Genomic DNA, 27,758 nt, shown 5'->3' with positions numbered 1-27,758 from the left:
ATCTGCGAGAAATGATCAATGTACCTATGAAGTTTCATGATCCTTGGCATAAGCGCTCTTGAGTTATCATCCGGAAACCATCTGGTGGACGGACAGACCGACATGAGCAAAACAATATACCCCCTCTTTTTCGAAAGGGGGGGGGGGGGCATAATGAGAAAACTGCCCCCCTCCCAGCAGCGGTGTTATTCAACTGACCGGAACCATTTTTTAACTCAACTCTCGTATCAAGGAAACAAATGTTCTGAGCAAATTTCATGAAAATTGGGCCAAAAATGTGACTTCTACTGTGTTAAAGTTTTTACTATATACATATAGAGAAAAATGCCCGGCCCACTGGCGGCCATGTTTTTTCACCAAACCTAACCATTTTCAAACTCGTCTGTGATATCAATAAAACCAATGTTTTGACCAACTTTCATGATGATTCGGCAAAAATTGTGACTTAAGAGTGTTGACAAGGTTTCTCTGTAGCCAAATAGGGAAAACTGCCACTATATACATATAGAGAAAAATGCCCCGCCCACTGGCGGCCATGTTTTTTCACCGATCTCGACCATTTTCAAACTTGTCCGAGACATCGATTGAACCAATGTTTCGACCAACTTTCACGATGACTGGGCAAAAATTGTGACTTCTAGAGTGTTTACAAGGTTTCTCTAAAGCCAAATAAGGAAAACTGCCCCGCCCTTTGGCGGCCATGTTTTTCAACGGATCAGAACCACTTTTGAACTCAACCAAGATATCATTAAGACAAACATTTTGACAAAGTAACATGAAGATTGGGCATGAAATGTGACTTCAACAGTGTTTTCAAGGTTTTTCTTTTTTTTGACCTAGTGACCTAGTTTTTGACCCGGTACAACCCATTTTCGAACTCGGCCAATATTTCTTTGGGACAAAGCTTCTGACCAAGTTTCATGAAGATGGGACAAGAAATGTGGCCTCTAGAGTGTTTACGAGCAAATGTTAACGGACGGACAGACATACGACGGACAAAGACCGGTCACAAAAGCTCACCTGAGCAATCAGGTGAGCTAAAAAGGAAAAAATTTGCCCGCAGCAGGGCTTGAACCAGTGACCCCTGGAGTCCTAGAGTAAAAACCAATTAGACCGCTCGGCCATCCTGCCAATTATGAATGAGAGACGTATTTTATACTTTATATATGCAATCTTTGTAGTTTCACAAAAACTTTCCAAATTATTAAATCGTTTCGCTTTGCTTGCAACGCTTTATAATTTTCAGGTTTTTAAATCGTCAAAAGATGCATATAATGGCTATATTAAACCATGGTAAATGTTCAGTATTACTGTTTCCTCACAAATATCATAACTAAAACGAAAATTTGCAAATCTGAAACAACTTTTTTCAATTTCGTCAATTTACCAAAACGTGAAAAGATCCCTTTAAAATTTGGGCCGTGCTTTGTGAAAAAGGGGTTCAAATCATGTGGGTAAAGTGTCGTCGCGAAAAGTGTCGTCCCTGATAAGTCTGTGCAGACAGCACAGGCTAATCTGGGTGGACACTTTACCCACATGCATTAAACCCTTTTTTTACCAAGCATCGCTCTTTTTTTGTCATACAGTAACAAGCTGACACAATGCCGAGCTGATGAGGAATATACTTAAAGCTGAGATTTAACATTGCTCATGCGCTGACCAACATTCTCAATTCTAAGCAGATTTGAAATTCAAATAAGAACTCATTTTCTGAATTAACCTCAATTATTTAGAATATTTATGATATTTGTTTAATTGTTGCCAATAATCACCCCCCCCCCCCCCCCTCTCCATGAGTTTCCTTTTCAATCACTGGCAAAGCACACAGTAATTCTATAACAGTGCTGCCAAGATTATACAAATGTAACTCACAGGAAACCAAATAGGCATATATCAAACTTACAACATTCAAAATGATAAAGCATCAATGATATATGTTCAATTAATGTATGCCTTGACAGCGACTTGATAGGCTTAACCCAGCCGTAATCACTAAATAACAATGCTTGTGTAAGATTTGAGATTCCACAGTATTCAGAGCCAACCAATTGAAACAATTGTTGTTTAAAAAGTGGGCGGACACAAGCGTCAATTTTAACTGTAAGTGTGATTTAGTCGGCCAATCAAAATCAGGGTCAAAGGTCAAGCAAATTGAATTTTAAAAAATCATTTATCAGCAAGACGGGCCGTCTAATATGCGGCTCATCTTGCTTTGAATAGTTTTATTGACAAGTGATAAGTAACAGACACAAAAATAGCATGAAATAAGGCACATGGTTTGATTTAGCACACTTGGCACAATTAACAGAGTGCTAAAAAACACTAAAACAAGATACATTACATACCTAGACAAAAAACATTGCACATAATGAAGGCATCTTTAAATTTCCTAGACAGTTACTTCAACCATTTACCCTCATTTATCTAGAGCTTCTGCAGGTTAAAATGAAAATCAGGCTAATTGGGGTGCAACCATTGAGTTTTCTGTGCTTATTATAACATTCACTTAGGAGGTGGTGGATTGGTGCATTTTGTTTCTTAAAGTGCAAGGGAGTAAGAACAAGAGGATGAATGAAGCTAACAAGTTGTTAACTCTTGCTTGATTACAAAAATGTTAATAATATTATGTGAGGACAAATGCGTAAATAAATCTAGCTTATTGTTGTACATGTAGATGTTATTATACTTAATACACTAGATCAACTAATAGCCTCTTTTAACCTGTAAGCAAAGAACCCTCCAAATGCCTGGTTCACAATTGTTACCTCCAAAATTTAAACAATTTAAAACAAAACTAAAAAGTTTAGAAAATAACATTTTTACAGAGACAAATAAACATAGATTGGGTCTTAAATTACTCTAAACATTAAAACCCTTTCAGTGCGGGAACCAAATTTTGAAGGCCTTGGCAAACAGTTTGGATCCAGATGAGACGCCACAGAACGTGGCGTCTCATCAGGATCCAAACTGTTTGCTATTCTGATAGTATTCTTTGAAAAAAAATCAAAGAAAATGCTAATTTTAGAAATTCAGCAGACAACATTTTAGCAGACGACAAATTTCCCAGCATGCAAAGGGTTAAACCCTTTCCCTTGCTACAAATAAACATAGATTGGGTCTTAAATTACTCTAAAAATTAAACCCTTTCCCTTGCTTCTAAATGTGCTGAGGTATGCTAGGTCAAAATTTAGGCCTTCAATTCGTTATTAAGCTATCTCAAAAATGTAGGGTAGCTGAATTATAACAAACTAGCTTACGTAATACTATTTGGGGCGTAAAGCAAACTTTTAACCCAGGTAAGAATGTTTGTAAACTTCTGCATTATTCTGGGAGTATGTTTAGACAAGCCAAAAACTTTTATTAGTTACTCGCCATATGTATTTTCATAGTCAGGATTATGAACAAACTTGTTTGGCAAACCAGTGAAACAAACTTTGAAACAAAGTTGTAAAATTGTATTTGTTTTATCATTTAAACACAATTAAACATTATTTAAAAAATTCATTTCTTTTATAACTAATAGTGTAAAATGGAAAAGAATTTGACAAAAATGTATTTTGTGATCATCAAATCAACAACAACAAAACACAACCACAACAATAGCAACAATGTAAGATCATTATCAAAAGCCAACTTACAGAGACTGTTTCCTTGCCTCTTATTTTGTTTTTCTATAGCAATTACATAAATTACAGAAACAAAACTTCAAGATCAGCTTCATCACATGACCCAGCCAGAAGATACAAGACAGCGCAATAGAGGGAAAATGAAAACAGTCCAGACAGCAGAAACGTCTGAGGTTTGGATAAGGGCCAAGCATTTTATCTGGCTCTTTACTACTCTACTACAAACTGCCTTTCCGTAATCAGGACAGCATAACTTTAAACAGCTTTCTAGGCCACTGATGTTTTTTGAGTGCATTTTGATAGACTAAACTTGTGTGTCTGCAGTTTTTAATGTTAGGAAAGTGAGGGCTTAGACCAGAAAGAATGGAGGTATGTCTACAAGATCTCAAGAATGCTGTGCAGTTTGAGAATACTGGTGCACTGTTTGGTTTTAATTAAAATTCAATTAATTCTTGGATCTTTTTAACTAGGCCAAGTTTTCAGGTTGTAGAGATATATAATACATTTAGGATACAATGTATGTACTTTAAATTGAATGCCTACATTTTGGAATGGTTTAATTTAAACCGTAGACACTGGATCATTTTGTGATATTCTTGAATAAAAAAAGACACACACTGGAAAATAACCCATTTCAATTTTGTGCGACAAATACTTATGCATATGAACATAATTATCACACACTTTTTAACTATTTAATATGTTTCATATCATAAAGTTATCACTTTTTACTTCTGCACCATTATTTTGAAGACTTACAAGTCTGCATAGAAACCTTTTGCAACATGAAGCTTATGTCTGTGATAAAAATAATTCAAATCAGGGTCATAAATCTAAACTTTGTAAAGATATTTTAAATCTCAATTCAAATAATTCAGTAATAAATCTGTATTTTGTTAAAGATTAATCAACTCTCAGTCAGAAATCTTAATTTTTTTAGATTAATCAAATAACGGTAAGACAACTTATTAGATCAACTAAGGGTCAGAATTCTTTAAAGAGATTAATCAAATAAGAGTTAAGACAACTTTTTTGAATTTATCCAATAACGGTCAGTTAACTCAATATTAAAATAAAGAGATAACTAAATTGTGCGTCAGAAAACTAAAGCAAACTTTGGTCAGATTTTGATTTTAAAGAGTAAAATTAAAGCAGGACCAGAAAACATTAATTTGTATTATGTAGATGAAATAAAGTGTTTTGCATTACACTCAAATATTGTTTGCTATAATCACCAATGAGCAAAATTAATGTTCGATTCCACTTTCCTCACCAAGAACACACATTGAGAATCAAGGTTGAATCTATTGAATCATGGGAATTATATACAGATACAACAGGCATCCTGTTGATCTCTTGACTAATTACATCTTCCAACCACCACTGACTGTGTGGTTAAATGCACCAAAGAACTAAAACTAGACACATCAAAGACACCAAGACAACTAAAAGAACATAAAAACTAATTTAAAAGGTAATTTAGCATTTTAAAATGCAGCCATCCTACTATGTTATGCAGCTATTTTGGCTTTTTTTCTATGAGCCTATGGTTTTATAGTAAAAAAAACTAACAGTAGGGTTTTCGTCAAATTTATTTTAATTTAATACTTAAACAAAAAAAGCATTCAAAGAAAAGATTAATGTTCTTTGGAAAGGTTTCATTGATATTTTTCACAATTTCAGGAATGCTGCTTAGTAGTCCCCTACCGATTTCACCGGAGAGGACTTATGGTTTTCGCTCTATGTGTCTGTCTGTTTGTCACACTTTTCTGGATCCTGCGATAACTTTTATAGTTCTTAATATTTCTTCATGAAACTTGAAACATGGATAGATGGCAATATGGTCATTATGCACGTCAGTTCATTTTGTTCCTACGTCAAAACTTATGGTTGATATGGCAACAAATAAAAACAAGAGCACTGCATAACACGTGCCAACTCTCGGCTGCGAAAGCTTGTCAGAATTATTTTTTTTAGAGGTCACAGTGACCTTGACCTTGTGACCAAAAATTGGGTGTTGTGTAGAACTCATCAAGGTGCATCTACATATGAAGTTTCATAGTTGTAGGTGGAAGCACTTTGATTTTAGAGCCAATTAGGTTTTAGCACGACGCCTACGGCAGACGGCTGACGTCGGACGAGCAGCTGGCTATGACAATACCTTGGGTTTTCTCCGAAAACAGCCGAGCCAAAAATCTGACAATGGTGGAATTTCTTACAATGGTGGAGCTGGTAGGGGACATATATTGCTTGGCAATAGTCTTGTTCAACTTGCTTCCCTCAATTAATTTTCTTAATACAAAAATTGTACCTTAACAATATACTATTTTCAGAACCAAGTTCATTTCAAACATTTGATTTATTCAATAAACTGCTTAGCATATGAGAATGGTCAGACAGATGTAATACAATTACATATTAAGAAGGACTTGTTTTATATGTTACAGGACTTAAGATAAAATGTTCTTTAGGATTTTTTTAATATGGTGTCCAAATTTATTATACTTTGTCTTAATCAGCAAATCAAATGAGGTATTGAATATCTACATTATATTATAGTAACTTACTTTTTTAAATAGTAGAAGTACAAAAAAACGCATTCTGAATCTTACTTATGAAATGCCACCTTGGAGAACAGACATAGACTGCCACCTTGGAGAACAGACATAGACTGCCACCTTGGAGAACAGACATAGACTTGCTTATCCTAAAGTATTAACCAAAGAATTAGAGCTAATGAAAGGTGCATAATTACTACATTGCCCTAATGCTCGCAACATGTAAACAATCATCAAAGTTCTTGAGTCCATTATTGGCCAATTAGCAAAACAAAGGGGAATTACCAGAGTCTTTTGAAGGTGGTTTTGAGCTGTGTTATAATAAAATATAATGTATTAGGTCTAAAAGCGGAATAATTTGATTCAGAACAGAACAGAACTTTATTCAGACGCAGTGTCCAGCCATTGCGATATAAGCTTTTGAACAACCGGAACGTACAGTATAAAAAACACAACTTTTGCCATAGTTTTATAAAATTAATATTTTTTTATTCAATCATAAAATCAGAGCAAGTTCAAAGTGACACAAAAAAAGAAATGAAGCACTTTGTATTTATATCCTTTTGCTTCATTCATATTTTCCGATTTCATAGAAGTCTGGTTCAGTTCTGTTCATCAGTTGGGCGTCTGAGCATGTGTCATGTAAAATTACCATAGCAAAGATAATCTGTGTCAGTGTGCCTTTAGTTTGGAGATTATTGGTCGACTTTTGTTTCTGTTAGAGATTATACTATAATTTTTTGCTTCTGTTAAAGATTAAACATTGATATTTATTTCAATTAAGATATTATCCCACCCAAGATGGGAAATTGATGTTTTGAACTGTCTGGAATTTTGGTATCCAGATGTAAATACCAATTTGAAGAAAAGATATCATTATTAAAAGTATGGAAAAACAATAAAAATTGGCTCTGGTAAAACATTATTGTGTTGGAATATGAATTAAATTATTTATATGTTTTGATAGTGTGTGTGTGTTTTGTTAACCAATTTGGACTATACTGTTTATCTACATATGAGTCCAAGTTATATAATGTGTACACAATGTTGATAATGAAAGGTTACCATCAAAAGACAAAATGACCAAGTATAAATTAATTGAAAATGTCAAGTAATTATTGGCTCAATGTATTGCATATAAAATAAGTGTTGATTTTGTTCCCTTCCTTCCATTTTGCTTCATTCCTATGACAATCAAAAGGTCATAGTATAAAGAAATATTCATTTTGTCACACTCAGAAGTTTTTCAACAATAAATGGGTTAAATGGTTAAAATTTCTAGCAATATTTGTCCACTATAGTGAATTCCTTTTTTTAATAACAAACAGAGATGTTTGCAAAACATGTATTCCCCATGACTATCAGCATAGTCGGTTCTGTGATCTTGACCTTAGAACTCTTGATTAAAAATCATTTGGGATCATTAAATTCTATTCTTGGTCAAAAGAAACCAGCCTGCTTTTATTAATTTTTCTAAGAATTAATTATTCATTGTTTCAATTTAATTTTCATGTTGCAAGCACACACGATCTTGATTTTAAGGGCCTCTTGACTTAAAATCAATAGGCCTCTTTCTCTACTCCCAGGTAACCAGCAGAGCACTTGCTATGTTCACAGATCAAATTGTTCTCTTATTCAATGACATGGCGCAGAAACCAGTGTTATGATACATGCCCCTGTGACCTTTACCTATGTCCTGATGATCTTTAATTAAATAAATGTCTTCCTTTCTACCCAGCACTATAACAATATGCATGATTGCAGTTCAAAGCGTTCTTGAGATATTTAATGGAAACAAAACTCCTGTAATAAGCCCCCGTGACCTTGACCTTTGACCTGTTATGTAAGCCTTTCATTCCAAATAAAGAACATACCAATTCAAATGATTTTAGGTCAAAGCCTCCTGTAGATATTATGCAGAAATCATTTTTTTTACCCAAGCATATGCAATCCTCATCTTTGACCTGTTGATCTCAAAATCAAAATGATTTGTCTTGTCCTCTTATGTAATTGGATTACCAATTTGCATGATTTAGATCAAGGTGATCTAAAAATACATTGTCCCAACAAATTCCTTGTTACAAACCCCAATGACCTTGACCTTTGATGTGGTGAACTGAAAAACTGTAGGCATCTTCCCTTTCAACAAAGCAACCAATATATCAATTTGATTGATTATACATAAAAGCATTTTCAATATATAGTGTGGAAACTAATTTACTGTTACAAGACACAGTGACCTTGACCAGCCTACATCCTCACTGACCAACAAACAGGTGCAAAGCAACATAACTCTGTTTCTTAAAAAGGGCGTCATTAAAATTTCATTACCTCTTTCTTAAAGGTGACTGAACAACAAAATATCCCCTGTAGTACCAATATCCATTATAAATATAATGTACTAGTAAGAAAGACACAAAAACACAGTCAAAAAATAAAACATACTTTTAAGCAAAGACATGTCTTAAATGTTTGAATAATTTATTAAATAAATCACAAACAAATGTAAAAACAATGAAAATAATATCACATTTAAAAATAATTATATTTACACACAGCGTATGTACATATCGTTGATTAGATAAAAAATAGATCTAATATCTTTGCATGTTGTGTAACCAAATAAAAAATAAATAAGCAACCATGGCACAACCTTAACAATTCACAAGATTATTTGATTGTAGTTTATGTACATATATTGCAATATATAAAAATAAATAGCAAACAAATTACAAATATTCAAATATGACTAAAGACGGAAGTTTTACCAGTGATTTCTTTATGGTTTATGTTCTGTTACCACTTTATATAAGGTCAAGACATTGTTTATACATTTATGGTCCTTTTATTATTTACTTCTGGCACTATTACATACAATCTTATTGACCTATTATTGAATGCATAATCATGAGACTTTCGTATAAGGTCATTCATTCTATTGTAGCATATTCATGGTATTTACATTCATTCTTTTCCTGAATGCATATTCATGGCGATTTCAGAAATGAGCCTATTAATGTATACATGTTCATGGCATTTTCCTATACAGTCCTTTTATCACATGCATCTTCGGCTAGGTCCTTTTATTGTATACACATTCATGGCATTTCACCATGGCACTCTAAGCTTCCTCTTTACTGTATATGAGACATGTCATTTGAAAACTAAAGCTTAACTGAAGTGTCCTGGATTGCACATGCGATATAGATGTATTAACATCCTTTTGCACTACATAATCCCTATTGTAATACAGCCTAGCAGCAGTGTAATGAATATTAGATGTGAGGAGATCAAATCAACATATAGTATAGTTAAGGTTTCATTCTGAATGATAATATGCCTATGTCCTTTGTCTGCAACTTACAACCAATTAACAAAACAAACATTTATGACAAAAATATGTATAGATTTTTTTTTTTAAATTAACACATCCATACATCTATATAGTTACAGACAAAAACATAAATAAAACAGTGTTTATACACTTTATATTCAATTACATCAACATATACCTGAGCTTTTACAATCTACATAAAAACAAACTATTAATAATGAAATGACCAGCTTCATCATAAGCTCTTTATGTTCAACATTTGAACTCCTTTAACTTTCTTCCGTCCACCTGACCTACTGACCCTCATTTTTTTATGTTTCCTCAATCCTTGACCCATATGCATCAATCTATTTATAGCCCTGCGACCCCTTAAACTATGGTTATACCCATTGCGGTAATTACGGTAGTTATACGGGTAATACGGGTAACTGGGATGGCTTACCGGAGCCCACGGTCCCACTTGCCAGGTTCGCCTTTTAGAACAGGCACCATTGTTGCATATGCCGGTATCCGGCGGGCGGTTAAAAATGTCACAGCTTGATTCAGGAAGGGTGGCACCATCCGACGATTGGCAGACTACAGTTCGTTTCTGCATGCCCATGTCTCCACAGGATTTGGAGCACTATAAGGGACAAATAAAATGTTAGCATGAAAATAACTGTTTAATGAATAGCATAAACATACTGGCAGAGTCTGTTCTTTTCTTTTAAGTAATTGAATGCTCTATAACAGGCTTTCAAACAAAGGAATGACAGACAAACTTACAATCAATATTCATGACAGCAAGCATGGTAGGCAGAGGTATACGTAATTACAATGAACAGCTAAATCTGTCCCATCCAAAATCTCATCTGCTTATTCTGTACCCTCCAAAAACAGCTTCAATCTCTTCAAAATCCCATCATCAAAAACTGTTCTTTCCCAAATCCCATATTTTTCATTACACCACCCCCACCCCACCCACACTTAATAAAAGCATATCCTTCCAAATCCAATTAAAAAATTGTCTCCTCTCAAATCCCATTTCATCCTTACCTGAGACCACTCCCCTTTCACCCAGGTGGGGCAAGGGCCGGTGTCACATGACTGACTACCCTCTGGTTTCTGGTTATCAGCACAGTTCTCACTTGGCCCCTTTTCGTCATGACACTGAACCAGACGTCGCTGCCAGCCCGTCCCGCATGAAGCCGAACACTGGTAGAAAAAAATTAAAGTTGAAGTTTAAACCTTTTTATTTTAGCTTGATTGCATTGAAAGTCTAAGCCTGAATGAAAGTCTTTTGAGGTGTTACCTTGGTAGTACCAGTACTTAGGTGTCTATTTGGGAAGATCTCACGAACGCTCCAATACAGGAGCCTGAGCCAATGACTTCACAGTCGCCAGGCGTACACTACATCGACTACCCGTTGGTATGAAACGGACATTTATGTGAAATGTCTGTGAAATGATTTTGTTAGTTTGTTTGGATTTTTAAAAAACAGTTTTAAAAATATTTCTGTCAGATTTTGGCAGTTATGTTTACATTCACAAACAAAATTTGTCTGTAAACTCGTTATGTTTGTTTCTTCAGCGCTTTTGTTTATCATTTTTAATAGTATTTCAGTGAGTTAGTTAACCGCATCAGATCAGTAAACCTTCAAACACACTTCACTTATGGATGCTTAGCCCACTTAAAAAGTATTAAGTGTGCATACCAAATCTTGCAAAATACTTTTATTTTTGTTAAAACCTATAAAATATTTAAGGTTGACAGTGTACAAAGCCAATCACAGGAAGAACAAGTATTTTCAGCCTTTTCAAAAAGACCATTAGAGAGCTTAAATCATTATGTTTGTTCATCTTTCTTCTCCTTGCTTGGTACTAGTATTGTGTATTATATTGCTGCTGTGCTACTGCTGCTGTTGCTACTGCTGCTGCTGATGATGATGATGCTGACAGTATTTTAATTCATAACCAAAATGATAATAATGACAGCATCATGAAGTTTTTGTACACTGACACTTCCATGTTAGATGTCAAATGTATCATGATTAAACGATTTCATTATTCTATAGCAGCCTTTCCCATACTATTACTACATTGGAGATGAGAAATCACTATTTTATGCTGGTCATTACCCTATTATATGGAAATAATAACTGGTATCAGGCTGTGCCCCTAGAACATTCAACTCAGAGCTAGCCTGCCACATGCATGTAACATTATTTATGACATGTGGATACAATACTATGAGATAACTGACAGTCTGCCCATTATGTGGGAATGCTTACAGGAAATGGTATAAAAATATCATATAATAATGTCAGCTTCATTCAAGAAGGGGTCAATGACTTAGGGAATATAGGACAGCCGTTAGTCATTTGTCAATTGTAGAATTACTGAGGCAACGGATTTATGTGGATTTATAGAAAAAATTATCTATCATAAGTACCGGGTAATTAATATTTTTACATTTAATATGTCTTCTTGTATAATAAGTTCAACATACTTTAATATTAAAAAATGCTATAAGAAATACACGAAATAAGAGTGCCAATATGTCTACCGATGGGTGTATTTCAATGTTTATAAGGTCTGTCCACCTCTGAGGCTGCATTATAAGAGACCATTGGCATGGTCCCAACACTCCTACATACTGTCCACCTCTGAGGCTGCATTATAAGAGACCATTGGCATGGTCCCAACACTCCTACATAATTACTGTCCACCTCTGAGGCTGCATTATAAGAGACCATTGGCATGGTCCCAACACTCCTACATACTGTCCACCTCTGAGGCTGCATTATAAGAGACCATTGGCATGGTCCCAACACTCCTACATAATTACTGTCCACCTCTGAGGCTGCATTATAAGAGACCATTGGCATGGTCCCAACACTCCTACATAATTACTGTCCACCTCTGAGGCTGCATTATAAGAGACCATTGGCATGGTCCCAACACTCCTACATACTGTCCACCTCTGAGGCTGCATTATAAGAGACCATTGGCATGGTCCCAACACTCCTACATAATTACTGTCCACCTCTGAGGCTGCATTATAAGAGACCATTGGCATGGTCCCAACACTCCTACATACTGTCCACCTCTGAGGCTGCATTATAAGAGACCATTGGCATGGTCCCAACACTTCTACATAATTACTGTCCACCTCTGAGGCTGCATTATAAGAGACCATTGGCATGGTCCCAACACTCCTACATAATTACTGTCCACCTCTGAGGCTGCATTATAAGAGACCATTGGCATGGTCCCAACACTCCTACATAATTACTGTCCACCTCTGAGGCTGCATTATATGAGACCATTGGCATGGTCCCAACACTCCTACATACTGTCCACCTCTGAGGCTGCATTATAAGAGACCATTGGCATGGTCCCAACACTCTGAGGCTGCATTATATGAGACCATTGGCATGGTCCCAACACTCCTACATAATTACTGTCCACCTCTGAGGCTGCATTATAAGAGACCATTGGCATGGTCCCAACGCTCCTACATAATTACTGTCCACCTCTGAGGCTGCATTATAAGAGACCATTGGCATGGTCCCAACACTCCTACATAATTACTGTCCACCTCTGAGGCTGCATTATAAGAGACCATTGGCATGGTCCCAACACTCCTACATACTGTCCACCTCTGAGGCTGCATTATAAGAGACCATTGGCATGGTCCCAACACTCCTACATAATTACTGTACACCTCTACGGCTGCATTATAAGAGACCATTGGCATGGTCCCAACACTCCTACATAATTACTGTCCACCTCTGAGGCTGCATTATAAGAGACCATTGGCATGGTCCCAACACTCCTACATACTGTCCACCTCTGAGGCTGCATTATAAGAGACCATTGGCACGGTCCCAACACTCCTACATAATTACTGTCCACCTCTGAGGCTGCATTATAAGAGACCATTGGCATGGTCACAACACTCCTACATACTGTCCACCTCTGAGGCTGCATTATAAGAGACCATTGGCATGGTCCCAACACTCCTACATAATTACTGTCCACCTTTGAGGCTGCATTATAAGAGACCATTGGCATGGTCCCAACACTCCTACATAATTACTGTCCACCTTTGAGGCTGCATTATAAGAGACCATTGGCATGGGCCCAACACTCCTACACACTGTCCACCTCTGAGGCTGCATTATAAGAGACCATTGGCATGGTCCCAACACTCCTACATACTGTCCACCTCTGAGGCTGCATTATAAGAGACCATTGGCATGGTCCCAACACTCCTACATACTGTCCACCTCTGAGGCTGCATTATAAGAGACCATTGGCATGGTCCCAACACTCCTACATACTGTCCACCTCTGAGGCTGCATTATAAGAGACCATTGGCATGGTCCCAACACTCCTACATACTGTCCACCTCTGAGGCTGCATTATAAGAGACCATTGGCATGGTCCCAACACTCCTACATAAATACTTACTAGACTCACAAAGATGGGACTCATTTTGAATTATAGCTGCAATTTCAAGCTTTTGTTACTTAAAGGCATAAAATATTGGTGTGGTCTTGTGCTGGAGGGGAGAAGCCAGAGTTTCTGGCGGAAACCCCACCTGTCCCGTAGGTAACCACTAAATACATTCACATGCCACAGGAGCTGGGATTGAAGCCTGTAACCTAGATGAGATGTGTACCAACCACTGCACAGACTGGAAAGGCAGAGGCAACATGTCACAAAATAAGTCTGTTTAATGGCCTGGGTAACAGTTATATATGAAGGACGTATTAATTAGTGGTAAAGGTGTTAAAACAATCACAGATGTGTTCATGATGATAAAATGACAACTATTTAAGTAAGAGAACAGACAAAACTTATTTGGCCAATATTTGACAATTCCAGGGCCATAATAAAAAAATATATTAGGTGATAGAACAGGTTACATGGCAAAAAGCATTATCACCAATTTTTATGATGATCTGATTTTAACTACTCGCCTGCCCTCATATCCCCGAACCCAGCAGATGTTCCCATTATATGTCCCATTTTGTAAATGGGCAAATGCTAAGATTGTTATTTTCATGGCAATCACTTACAGCGCTCCACGGCCCAATTCTCCAATGGCTGATTCCGACAACCGTATTGGAAACGATTATTCCGATTTCTAAGTCCTCAGGTGAGCATTCCTCTAGTACACACGCCCGCTCAGACTCTGGTTTCACATCAAGGTCGCAGTGAACTTCCTCCGCCGTCTGTCGCTCTAGTAGCGTGCAGACTACAACTCGGGTCTGTGTGCCAGCACTGCAGGTCTTGGAACACTGGAAATAAATGGGAACCAGTCTAACACTGGAAATAAATGGGAACCAGTCTTAAACTGAAAATAAATGGAAACCAGTCTAACACTGGAAATAAATGGGAACCAGTCTTACGTGGACTGAGAACAAAAATGTTGCATCTGCTTAGGATTTCTTCACCAGATACAGTAGAAAGTATGCATCATACATTGGCAATGTCTATATAATGTTCATTGCAGTAAATTACTCAAGTAGCTTTTCACTGCTGTTTTGATGAACTATCATCACATGTTCAATTATTTGTGGATTATAGAGTATATTTTGTTGCACTTATCATGCTGAAATGATTCTGACAGTTGTAGTTCCAGCAGGGAGATATGAATAGGAGGCGAACAATTCAATTCGATCTTACCCAAAATATACCACTTAACTACCAAAATAAATCCCTTACTTTTAATCACAAAAACCCTCAAACACATATCAATATATTCTAATTTTTAATTTTAAATTCCATGGTCATTAACAATGTCATGACTTACAATTACTCATACATGACTACTAGTTGCATTCATTATGCCATATGGGACCCATTGTGCCCTGTACCTTGCTCCATTCTCCCATGCGCCAGTATCCACACGCCCGGTTCAGACATGACGCATTGTCTGTGGGTTTCGATTCTAGGTCGCAGTCGGAGGGGTCAGCCTTGGCGCCTGTACTGTCCATGCATGTCACATAACGCTGCTTAACGCCTTCACCACACGAAGCCGAACACTGGAGTAGGCCAATTTTGGAGAAATGTTATTATGTGCAATTTTAAAACACTTTAAATTATATCATGGTTTCTTCTTGCCATCGATTTATTAACGTTGAAAATGTAACTAGAAGTGTATAGACTGATGCCTCGCAACACATGTTCTGACGCAGAAAATTCCACTATATATTCTAGTATTTAAAGAGACAAAGGGCCTTAATTTTGCTAAAACTGGTTGCAGTGAATATTTCTTTTTTTCAAATCGTCAATACATTAATGTTTTTGTTAAAGAGGAGTGCAAAACACAAGGATTGGGACGTACTGACACACATGTACAGAGCTGAATGCCTCCCACTCTGTGAGGGGCATAAAACCAACAACAACGTTGATTGGTATGGATCTAATAATTTAGATAATAGGAAAACAACAATGATCTAATCCACCAACCTGCGACCAACCACCAGTCGACCATGAATAAGTCAAGAGTCTCCTCGTTACTACTATTTTTTCTGTTGTAGTAGCAATAGTAGAAGTGGGACAGGGACCCATGTTGCATGGCATGGTCTCATGGGGTCTTTGAGTGGCATCACACAGGAAATCATCCAAGATCTTCCCTTCTGTCGTGACACATCTCACCCCTCGAATGGCTATTCCCATCTCGCAAGAGGTTGAGCACTAAAATATGTAAAATAACCTCATATCATGACAAAGATACTCATTGCTTCTTAACTTGTTCTTGGGTAATTTCAAATGCTCTTGTTTTAAAATAAGTTTTAACTATTCTTTGAGTCATGTAAAATATTCATTCATCTACACCTGTACTTTAAACCAACAAACAGTCAACATAAGAGTTTCATATCATCTTCACACAATTCTGTACACCCCTCAAATTTTAAGTGGTTAAATTGTTCAAAATAACCCTCAAGGCCATGTTTTATTAAAAAATAATTGACGTTGCTCACCTCCCCCCACTCCTCAGCGATCCAGTCAGGACATTGACCAAGGTTACACTCCAGCTTATTGGCTGGCTTCTGTTTGTGGTCGCACTGAGTTTCAATGACCTCCTTGTCACCAATGTGGCAGGTAACCTTGCGGTGATGGCTGCCACGTCCACAGGTTACGGAGCACTAATAATAGGTTAGAAAGCACTCAATCAAATAATGAACATTATAGACCTAACATACCACAAATGTTCATCCATAACTTTAACAATCACAAGGGTATTGTGTCTGCCTTGCAATTCACTTTAAATATAAGCTTGATTGCACCCATAGCCTATGGATTATTTTTAAGTTTCTTGGGTAGGATCTGTACTTTGTGTCTTTTGGCTAAGATCATAAGAACATTCAAATAATTAAGAAGGAAACTGGGACCTCCAGATAAAAACAGCCACCATAAACACTATGCCAAAGGGACCTTTGTCTCACCATTTTGAATTCATTATTCATACACTTTAGTCCAGTGTTCTTACTACATTTGACGCTAAGCAAAGTTGTTCACCAAACTTTTTAACTAACCAGATACTAAATAACTACAGTACTGAACTTTTTCACTAACCAGATACTAAATAAATTGAGTATTTCACAAATAAAGGAGTTTATAACAACTAAAACTGTTCTCATCACATGACATTTCAAAGCAAAAAATTTGGGGATATACCCCCATCATGAAACAGACTGAAAAGTGAACAGAAAAAATGTTTTTATTTACACCGCCTATGCCTCACAAAAGAACCCTCTCATTTTCAACTGCTTTAAATCAGTTACACCGACACAGTTCCCACTCACAGCTGTCCAGTCATGGACCTTCCACACAGGACATGGGTCAGCATTACATTCCCGCTCCAGGAGACGATCCTTGGCACTGCAGTAGGACTCGCTCAGTTCTGATCCCCGCGAGTCCACACAGGTGGAGCTGCGTTTCTGGACACCCCCTCCACACGTCGCTGTGCACTGACAATCAAAGACATAACATAAGCAGGGAGGCATACTAGCAAAATACCCCTTAAATTAGTGGAGCTTTTTTGTGAAAAATCATATGAAACTAATTTTGGGAAAACAGGGCTACATGCATGTGCGTATTGTATCCTCCGAGATTAGCCTGTGCAGACTGCTCAAGCTTAGGGACGACACTTTCACGCTAGACTGGAGCAGTCTGCTCAAGCTTAGGGACGACACTTTCACGCTAGACTGGAGCAGTCTGCTCAAGCTTAGGGACGACACTTTCACGCTAGACTGGAGCAGTCTGCTCAAGCTTAGGGACGACACTTTCACGCTAGACTGGAGCAGTCTGCTCAAGCTTAGGGACGACACTTTCACGCTAGACTGGAGCAGTCTGCTCAAGCTTAGGGACGACACTTTCACGCTAGACTGGAGCAGTCTGCTCAAGCTTAGGGACGACACTTTCACGCTAGACTGGAGCAGTCTGCTCAAGCTTAGGGACGACACTTTCACGCTAGACTGGAGCAGTCTGCTCAAGCTTAGGGACGACACTTTCACGCTAGACTGGAGCAGTCTGCTCAAGCTTAGGGACGACACTTTCACGCTAGACTGGAGCAGTCTGCTCAAGCTTAGGGACGACACTTTCACGCTAGACTGGAGCAGTCTGCTCAAGCTTAGGGACGACACTTTCACGCTAGACTGGAGCAGTCTGCTCAAGCTTAGGGACGACACTTTCACGCTAGACTGGAGCAGTCTGCTCAAGCTTAGGGACGACACTTTCACGCTAGACTGGAGCAGTCTGCTCAAGCTTAGGGACGACACTGTCACGCTAGACTGGAGCAGTCTGCTCAAGCTTAGGGACGACACTTTCACGCTAGACTGGAGCAGACTGCTCAAGCTTAGGGACGACACTTTCACGCTAGACTGGAGCAGTCTGCTCAAGCTTAGGGACGACACTTTCACGCTAGACTGGAGCAGTCTGCTCAAGCTTAGGGACGACACTTTCACGCTAGACTGGAGCAGTCTGCTCAAGCTTAGGGACGACACTTTCACGCTAGACTGGAGCAGTCTGCTCAAGCTTAGGGACGACACTTTCACGCTAGACTGGAGCAGTCTGCTCAAGCTTAGGGACGACACTTTCACGCTAGACTGGAGCAGTCTGCTCAAGCTTAGGGACGACACTTTCACGCTAGACTGGAGCAGTCTGCTCAAGCTTAGGGACGACACTTTCACGCTAGACTGGAGCAGTCTGCTCAAGCTTAGGGACGACACTTTCACGCTAGACTGGAGCAGTCTGCTCAAGCTTAGGGACGACACTTTCACGCTAGACTGGAGCAGTCTGCTCAAGCTTAGGGACGACACTTTCACGCTAGACTGGAGCAGTATGCTCAAGCATAGGGACGACACTTTCACGCTAGACTGGAGCAGTCTGCTCAAGCTTAGGGACGACACTTTCACGCTAGACTGGAGCAGTCTGCTCAAGCTTAGGGACGACACTTTCACGCTAGACTGGAGCAGTCTGCTCAAGCTTAGGGACGACACTTTCACGCTAGACTGGAGCAGTCTGCTCAAGCTTAGGGACGACACTTTCACGCTAGACTGGAGCAGTCTGCTCAAGCTTAGGGACGACACTTTCACGCTAGACTGGAGCAGTCTGCTCAAGCTTAGGGACGACACTTTCACGCTAGACTGGAGCAAGTCTGCTCAAGCTTAGGGACGACACTTTCACGCTAGACTGGAGCAGTCTGCTCAAGCTTAGGGACGACACTTTCACGCTAGACTGGAGCAGTCTGCTCAAGCTTAGGGACGACACTTTCACGCTAGACTGGAGCAGTCTGCTCAAGCTTAGGGACGACACTTTCACGCTAGACTGGAGCAGTCTGCTCAAGCTTAGGGACGACACTTTCACGCTAGACTGGAGCAGTCTGCTCAAGCTTAGGGACGACACTTTCACGCTAGACTGGAGCAGTCTGCTCAAGCTTAGGGACGACACTTTCACGCTAGACTGGAGCAGTCTGCTCAAGCTTAGGGACGACACTTTCACGCTAGACTGGAGCAGTCTGCTCAAGCTTAGGGACGACACTTTCACGCTAGACTGGAGCAGTCTGCTCAAGCTTAGGGACGACACTTTCACGCTAGACTGGAGCAGTCTGCTCAAGCTTAGGGACGACACTTTCACGCTAGACTGGAGCAGTCTGCTCAAGCTTAGGGACGACACTTTCACGCTAGACTGGATTTTGTTAAGAAGAGACTTCCTTTAAACAAAAAATTCCTTAAAAGCGAGACATGTTTTGAACTGTATGAGCTAAAATACTGTCTATATTCCAGGCTATGCTTATTTAGGATTACATGTGTGATTTCTGAAAAGAATGCCATTTAAAACATAATTTACTGTTATTCAATTCACTCATTTCTTTTTGACCACTTGTAAACTTTAAGATTGTTTAATCTCACTGTTTATCAAAAGACATTTAAAATATAATGATTTTAATATGTAACCAAGTAGTTCGATTACCAAGAAAATATCAACCACAACTCTTTTTAAATTCACCAATATTTGTAAAACATAGCAGAATACTACAACTGCAATCTGATTACCACATAACACAATTGTTTTTCTTAAGAGCCTAACAAAAACCAGCCCCTGGCCTTTACATACTTCAGTCCATGCTGAATACTTCCACTGCGTGTCAAGGCACTTCCCGAAGCATGTCACCTGCTCTAGGGGCCGTGGACCAATGATTGAGGTGTGTTTCATGCAGTGCTCCATGTCAACTACAGTGGTGTTGTGTCTCGTCGTGAGTAGACAGGATACGTACTGCTTAGCTATGCCTTGGCCACAGTTGGACGAGCAGTCATCTCTTAACACTCTCCAGCTGTAGGGATAAAATATATCTTGTCATTGTATAATACTTTTTAATTAAAATAATGTGTTCATCAATTGCATAAAACAAATATTATATAAAAACCTTATTGCTGAAATTGTATACACTTTTTGTATTCACTTTTAATATTATATTATGAAAAAGCCTTGATCAGGTAATAAATATACGGGCCGTGGTGTGTGATAAAGGAGTTTGATATATGTGCTTAAAGTGCCGTCCCAGATTAGTCTGTGCAGTCCGCACAGGTTAATCAGGGACAACACTTTCCACCTAAACTAGATTTTTGCTAAGAATAGACTCTCTGTAAACGAAAAATCTCATAAAAGCGGAAAGTGTCGTCCCTGATTAGCCAGTGATAACTGCACAGGCTAGTCTGGAATGACACTATGCACATTCATTAAACCCCCTTTTCACAGAGCACAGCTCATATGCAATTATCAAAATCAGCTGCTGGCTGTAAATGAACATTCATTTATTACATGGGATATGGTAACAACATAATATAAATCTATTACACTACATTTGGAGTCTGTCCAATGACTCAGCATCACTATAGGAGATGTTAATACAATTAGATTTCACTGTATTGGTTCACAAAAGCGAACATACAATGAATACATATAATCTAACAAAAAACAAACAAAGATTGTTCACACAGTCACAAACCTGATTGTGCAGAATGGATTGCATCTTTCTGATTCCACGTTAGGCTTGGGTTCATTTTCACATCTCTGTTCAGACACAGGGGAGTGGGTATCGTCACGCACACATTTCACCTTTCTGTACCTGCGACCTGCAACATTGTGTAAGAAATATAAATAATTTGTAAATAAATACATTTTTTGACAATCCTTTCCAGACTAAATAGGTGGGGATTTTGTATCATATATTTAGTTATATATATATGAAATAATCTGAAAAAAAAGATATTGAAAAAGAAATTTATCTTGAATTAAAAAAATTAAGCAATGTCTTAGAAAGTGACTTAAAGCTTCCGAAAATACAATTTTCAGGACATAAAAAACAAGTCATGCTTAAGAAAATAGATTTTTAAGCCATGAATTGAAGTGGAATCAATTAACATGTGTAATTTCCCACTAGGTATCCATAACACAGGCGAATTTGAAACCTACTCCTGCAGCATTTAGTAAAGTTTTCTCAGAAACACAAAATTTCAGCAAAAAACCTGGGAAACAGAGTTACATCTGTATCAAAATAAAACTGAACATTCATAAAGCAGTCTTGAAGGCACGTGACATTAAAAGTGTCAACTATTCAAGTTAATATTATCAATTCTGAGAAGCGAAAGAATTTCACAAACCGTTGCAGATGTCATCACAGTCAGTCCATTCCGTGTCCTCCTTCCAGGAAAACCGTACCTCGTCACTGCGCAGCGACATTGTGTAGGAGAAATGGATGTCGGGTGGGTTCAGGTCTCCCACTGACAACACCTGCAATGTGGGAGGGGTATGTATGTAAACACCTGCAGTGGGGGAAAGGTGTAAATGTTAACACATGTAATGTGGGAGGGGAATGTAGGTAAACACCTGCAGTGGGGGAAAGGTATAAATGTTCACACAGGTAATGTGGAAGGGGTTTGTATGTAAACACCTGCAGTGGGGGATTAAATGTTAACACAGGAAATGTTGGAAGGGTTTGTATGTTAACACCTGCAGTGGGGGGAAAGGTGTAAGCATAAACACAAGTAATGTGGGAGTGGTATGTACATAAACACATGCAGTGTGGGAAAGGTGTAAATGTATACACCTTAACAAAGCTTAACTCTAAGTTAATGAAGGTTTATGAACAGTCTCATGATGCAATCACAAGTACCTGCAAAGTGAGGTTCTCTCCAAGTGTACCAGTGGAGTTTATTCTCTCCTCGACTGTAGCCGACCCAGTGTAGAACAGGGCGGCGCCCTTGACCTTGACTGTCATTGGGTATTGTGTTATCAGGTACTGACCGTTAAACAGGTACTCGTTCTGAGAGTTGACCAGCACTGAAATACACAAGGCAACATGTGAGCCTCGCTCTGGACAATTAGGCTTAATGAATGTGAGCATAGTGTTGTCCCAGCTGGAAGGACACTCTACTAGGCTTAATGAATGTGAGTATAGTGTTGTCCCAGCTGGTAGGACACTCTACTAGGCTTAATGAATGTGAGCATAGTGTTGTCCCAGCTGGAAGGACACTCTAGTAGGCTTAATGAATGTGAGCATAGTGTTGTCCCAGCTGGAAGGACACTCTACTAGGCTTAATGAATGTGAGTATAGTGTTGTCCCAGCTGGAAGGACACTCTACTAGGCTTAATGAATGTGAGCATAGTGTTGTCTCAGCTGGTAGGACAATCTAGTAGGCTTAATGAATGTGAGCATAGTGTTGTCCCAGCTGGAAGGACTCTCTACTAGGCTTAATGAATGTGAGTATAGTGTTGTCCCAGCTGGAAGGACACTCTACTAGGCTTAATGAATGTGAGCATAGTGTTGTCCCAGCTGGAAGGACACTCTAGTAGGCTAAATGAATGTGAGCATAGTGTTGTCCCAGCTGGAAGGACACTCTAGTAGGCTTAATGAATGTGAGTATAGTGTTGTCCCAGCTGGAAGGACACTCTAGTAGGCTTAATGAATGTGAGTATAGTGTTGTCCCAGCTGGAAGGACACTCTACTAGGCTTAATGAATGTGAGTATAGTGTTGTCCCAGCTGGAAGGACACTCTACTAGGCTTAATGAATGTGAGTATAGTGTTGTCCCAGCTGGAAGGACACTCTACTAGGCTTAATGAATGCGAGTATAGTGTTGTCCCAGCTGGAAGGACACTCTAGTAGGCTTAATGAATGTGAGCATAGTGTTGTCCCAGCTGGTAGGACAATCTAGTAGGCTTAATGAATGTGAGCATAGTGTTGTCCCAGCTGGAAGGACACTCTAGTAGGCTTAATGAATGTGAGTATAGTGTTTTATACCACTTTTACAGCGAATTCGGTTGATTAAAGCCCCGTTGATTAAATATCATCTATAATCAACGGCAGGAAATGATGTCAATATTTCGACGAAATGACGTCATAAATCCAGCAAAATTATCCAGTCAAACTAATTTTGTTTAAACAAAAAAGGTTTACAAAATAAAAAGTGGGATAAATAGAATAATAGATTAGTGTTGATTATAGATCAGGTTTATCATGCTCGGCACGAAAACGAAAAAGCACTCGCCAAGGCTCGTGCTTTTTGTTTTCTAAGCCTCGCATGATAAACCTGATCTATAATCAACACTAACATATTATTCTCTATGTCTCAGCTGGAAGGACACTCTACCAGGCTTAATGAATGTGAATATAGTGTTGTCCCAGCTGGAAGGACACTCTAGTAGGGGTAATGAATGTGAGTATAGTGTCGTCCCAGCTGGAAGGACACTCTAGTAGGCTTAATGAATGCGAGCATAGTGTTGTCCCAGCTGGAAGGACACTCTAGTAGGCTTAATGAATGTGACCATAGTGTTGTCCCAGCTGGAAGGACACTCTAGTAGGCTTTATGAATGTGAGCATAGTGTTGTCCCAGCTGGTAGGACACTCTAGTAGGCTAAATGAATGTGAGCATAGTGTTGTCCCAGCTGGTAGGACACTCTAGTAGGCTTAATGAATGTGACCATAGTGTTGTCCCAGCTGGAAGGACACTCTAGTAGGCTTAATGAATGTGAGTATAGTGTTGTCCCAGCTGGAAGGACACTTTAGTAGGCTTAATAAATGTGAGCATAGTGTTGTCCCAGCTGGAAGGACACTCTAGTAGGCTTAATGAATGTGAGTATAGTGTTGTCCAAGCTGGAAGGACACTCTAGTAGGCTTAATGAATGTGAGTATAGTGTTGTCCCAGCTGGAAGGACACTCTACTAGGCTTAATAAATGTGAGTATAGTGTTGTCCCAGCTGGAAGGACACTCTAGTAGGGGTAATGAATGTGAGTATTGTGTTGTCCCAGCTGGAAGATCACTCTAGTAGGGGTAATGAATGTGAGTATAGTGTTGTCCCAGCTGGAAGGACACTCTACTAGGCTTAATGAATGTGAGTATAGTGTTGTCCCAGCTGGAAGGACACTCTAGTAGGGGTAATGAATGTGAGTATAGTGTTGTCCCAGCTGGAAGGACACTCTAGTAGGCTTAATGAATGTGACCATAGTGTTGTCCCAGCTGGAAGGAAAATCTAGTAGGCTTAATGAATGTGAGCATAGTGTTGTCCCAGCTGGAAGGACACTCTAGTAGGCTTAATGAATGTGAGTATAGTGTTGTCCCAGCTGGAAGGACACTCTACTAGGCTTAATGAATGTGAGTATAGTGTTGTCCCAGCTGGAAGGACACTCTAGTAGGCTTAATGAATGTGACCATAGTGTTGTCCCAGCTGGAAGGACACTCTAGTAGGCTTAATGAATGTGAGCATAGTGTTGTCCCAGCTGGAAGGACACTCTAGTAGGCTTAATGAATGTGAGTATAGTGTTGTCCCAGCTGGAAGGACAATCTAGACACATGCTTTATACTCTGTTTTCTCAGAGTGAGGTTCAAATCATAAATATGGCATATGCAATCATGGAAGCCATGATGGGTTACATAAGATGCCCAAGTACATTAAATGACACTTTGTTCATGTTTACACTTTTTCCTGTTAAACAAATGTAAATAATATCATTTTTGGTATCAAGAAAGGCAGCTTAGTATCATATTTGAAACTACATTCACAAAATCAAACAAATACTGCAAATGCATCCATATCGTACCAAGATAATTTTCGTCTCCCTTCTTTGAGGGGTCATACACATAGCCATGTTGCCGAATGTCGATGTTCGTGGCACCAGCAGGGATCACAGTCACCGTGTTGTAATCTGACACACAAAACACGAGAAAACATCATAAAGGATACAAGTCTTATAATTCCCTGCTTTAAAAATATTGTTTGTCTAGTTTAAACAAACAACGAGTTTTTATGACATTTTTAATGCAAAAACTTTAAGTTAAGTTGAAAAAAAAAATTGCAAATTATTTTTTATTTACAGCCAATGTTTTGATGCTTTATGAGAGTTAACTTGTTTTCCTTCACAACGTAATGGAGCCTGATTCATTACCAGACTGGATTGTGTTATAGGTGCCGGTGATGGTTTTACCTGACTGGATGGTGTTATAGGTGCCAGTCACATTTTACCTGACTGGATGGTGTTATAGGTACCATTGATGTTTTTACCTGACTGGATGCTATTATAGGTGTAAGTGATGGTTTTACCTGACTGGATGGTGTTATAGGTGCCATTGATGGTTTTACCTGACTGGATGGTGTTATAGTTGCCAGTGATGCTTTCACCTGACTGAATGGTGTTATAGGTGCCAGTGATGCTTTCACTTGACTGGATGGTGTTATAGGTGTCAGTGATCATGTTTTACCTGACTGGATGGTGTTATAGGTGTCAGTGATGGTTTTACCTGACTGGATGGTGTTATAGGTGTCAGTGAAGGTTTTACCTGACTGGATGGTGTTATAGGTGCCAGTGAAGGTTTTACCTGACTGGGTGGTGTTATAGGTGTCAGTGAAGGTTTTATCTGACTGGATGGTGTTATAGGTGTCAGTGATCATGTTTTACCTGACTGGATGGTGTTATAGGTGTCAGTGAAGGCTTTACATGACTGGATGGTGTTATAGGTGCCAGTGATCATGTTTTACCTTACTGGATGGTGTTATAGGTGCCAGTGAAGGTTTTACCTGACTGGATGGTGTTATAGGTGTCAGTGAAGGATTTACCTGACTGGATGGTGTTATAGGTGCCAGTAATGGTTTTACCTGGCAGGATGGTGTTATAGGTGCCAGTGAAGGTTTTACATGACTGGATGGTGTTATAGGTGTCAGTAATGGTTTTACCTGACTGGATGGTGTTATGGGTGCCAGTGATGGTTTTACCGGACTGGATGGTGTTATAGATGCCAGTGATGCTTTCACCTGACTGGATGGTGTTATAGGTGCCAGTGATGGTTTTACCTGACTGGATGGTGTTATAGGTGCCAGTGAAGGTTTTACCTGACTGGGTGGTGTTATAGGTGTCAGTGAAGGTTTTACCTGACTGGATGGTGTTATAGGTGTCAGTGATCATGTTTTACCTGACTGGATGGTGTTATAGGTGTCAGTGAAGGCTTTACCTGACTGGATGGTGTTATAGGTGCCAGTGATGGTTTTACCTGACTGGATGGTATTATAGGTGTCAGCGATGGTTTTACTTGACTGGATGGTGTTATAAGTGCCAGTGATGGTTTTACCTGACTGGATGGTGTTATAGGTGTAAGTTATCATGTTTTACCTGACTGGATGGTATTATAGGTGCCAGTGATGGTTTTACCTGACTGGATGGTTCTATAGGTGCCAGTGATGGTTTTACCTGACTGGATGGTGTTATAGGTGCCAGTGATGGTTTTACACGAGCCGTTGTCACCACCACACACGCCACAACGATCACGCTTCATGTTTGAACCCAGCTTATTGTCACAACCAGCTCGCTGTTATAGGAAAAAAACAACTGTTTATTTAAAAACTCAATAAATTTTATATTCTTCATTTTGATTAAAGATTTAATTTAAACTATAAACTGTCAATAAAACATGTTAATATCTATATTTTTTTGTAGATTGTTAACTCTTACATTTCTTTGTAAACTTTTCCCAATTAAATTGAACAATTTTCATAGCAGTGTGCTTAGTTAACATAACAATCCAAGCCTAATTTAAGCTATGAAAAAAACCCACTAAGGACTGTTCTTGGGAACCCAACATGCAATACACATTATCATTGGTTACATTGTCTCGACCAATGACATGCCAAGTTAGTGAATTTCCTTTTTTGTATTGATAGTAAAGTTGTAATATTTCATACCCTACTTTACACAATTCATATAGGAAGTACATTAGCATCATTTGCCCACAAAATGTATGACCTTGTTACACGAAATGACAGCTCATGTCAAATCTTATCTAAACATCTTCTGCCAGTTTTAGAAAAAGAAGAAATGAACACTCAAGATCTCTGTGACATAGTGGATATGGTGTCCACTTTGTGATTCACTCAACAATGGACACTTATGATCTCTGTGACATAGTAGATATGGTGTCCACTTTGTGATTCACTCAACAATGGACTCTTATGATCTCTGTGACATAGTGGATATGGTGTCCACTTTGTGATTCACTCAACAATGGACACTTATGATCTCAGTGACATAGTGGATATGGTGTCCACTTTGTGATTCACTCAACAATGGACTCTTATGATCTCTGTGACATAGTGGATATGGTGTCCACTTTGTGATTCACTCAACAATGGACACTTATGATCTCAGTGACATAGTGGATATGGTGTCCACTTTGTGATTCACTCAACAATGGACT

The 27,758-nt window shown here is 38.9% G+C and overlaps 1 protein-coding gene across 1 annotated transcript in view; it reads right to left on the bottom strand.

Annotated features, from left to right (window-relative positions):
- The window catches only part of LOC127859478 (A disintegrin and metalloproteinase with thrombospondin motifs 9-like), a 205,145-nt gene that overhangs the window by 23,095 nt on the left and 154,292 nt on the right, over positions 1-27,758 (bottom strand). The window contains exons 16-28 of the mRNA XM_052396923.1: positions 26,756-26,873; positions 25,115-25,219; positions 22,191-22,357; positions 21,679-21,808; positions 21,024-21,150; positions 20,132-20,348; positions 17,320-17,484; positions 16,495-16,659; positions 15,980-16,207; positions 15,385-15,552; positions 14,584-14,805; positions 10,554-10,712; positions 9,961-10,140 (exon numbers count right to left, since the gene is read on the bottom strand). Coding sequence (XP_052252883.1) covers positions 9,961-10,140; positions 10,554-10,712; positions 14,584-14,805; positions 15,385-15,552; positions 15,980-16,207; positions 16,495-16,659; positions 17,320-17,484; positions 20,132-20,348; positions 21,024-21,150; positions 21,679-21,808; positions 22,191-22,357; positions 25,115-25,219; positions 26,756-26,873 — 2,151 coding nt within the window. The remainder of the gene's footprint in view (positions 1-9,960; positions 10,141-10,553; positions 10,713-14,583; positions 14,806-15,384; positions 15,553-15,979; positions 16,208-16,494; positions 16,660-17,319; positions 17,485-20,131; positions 20,349-21,023; positions 21,151-21,678; positions 21,809-22,190; positions 22,358-25,114; positions 25,220-26,755; positions 26,874-27,758) is intronic.

Source organism: Dreissena polymorpha, chromosome 1 (assembly GCF_020536995.1).
Source record: "Dreissena polymorpha isolate Duluth1 chromosome 1, UMN_Dpol_1.0, whole genome shotgun sequence".
NCBI lineage: Eukaryota > Metazoa > Mollusca > Bivalvia > Myida > Dreissenidae > Dreissena > Dreissena polymorpha.
The sequence above is the reverse complement of the archived record's forward strand: the minus strand, read 5'-3'. Positions and strand labels throughout refer to the sequence as shown.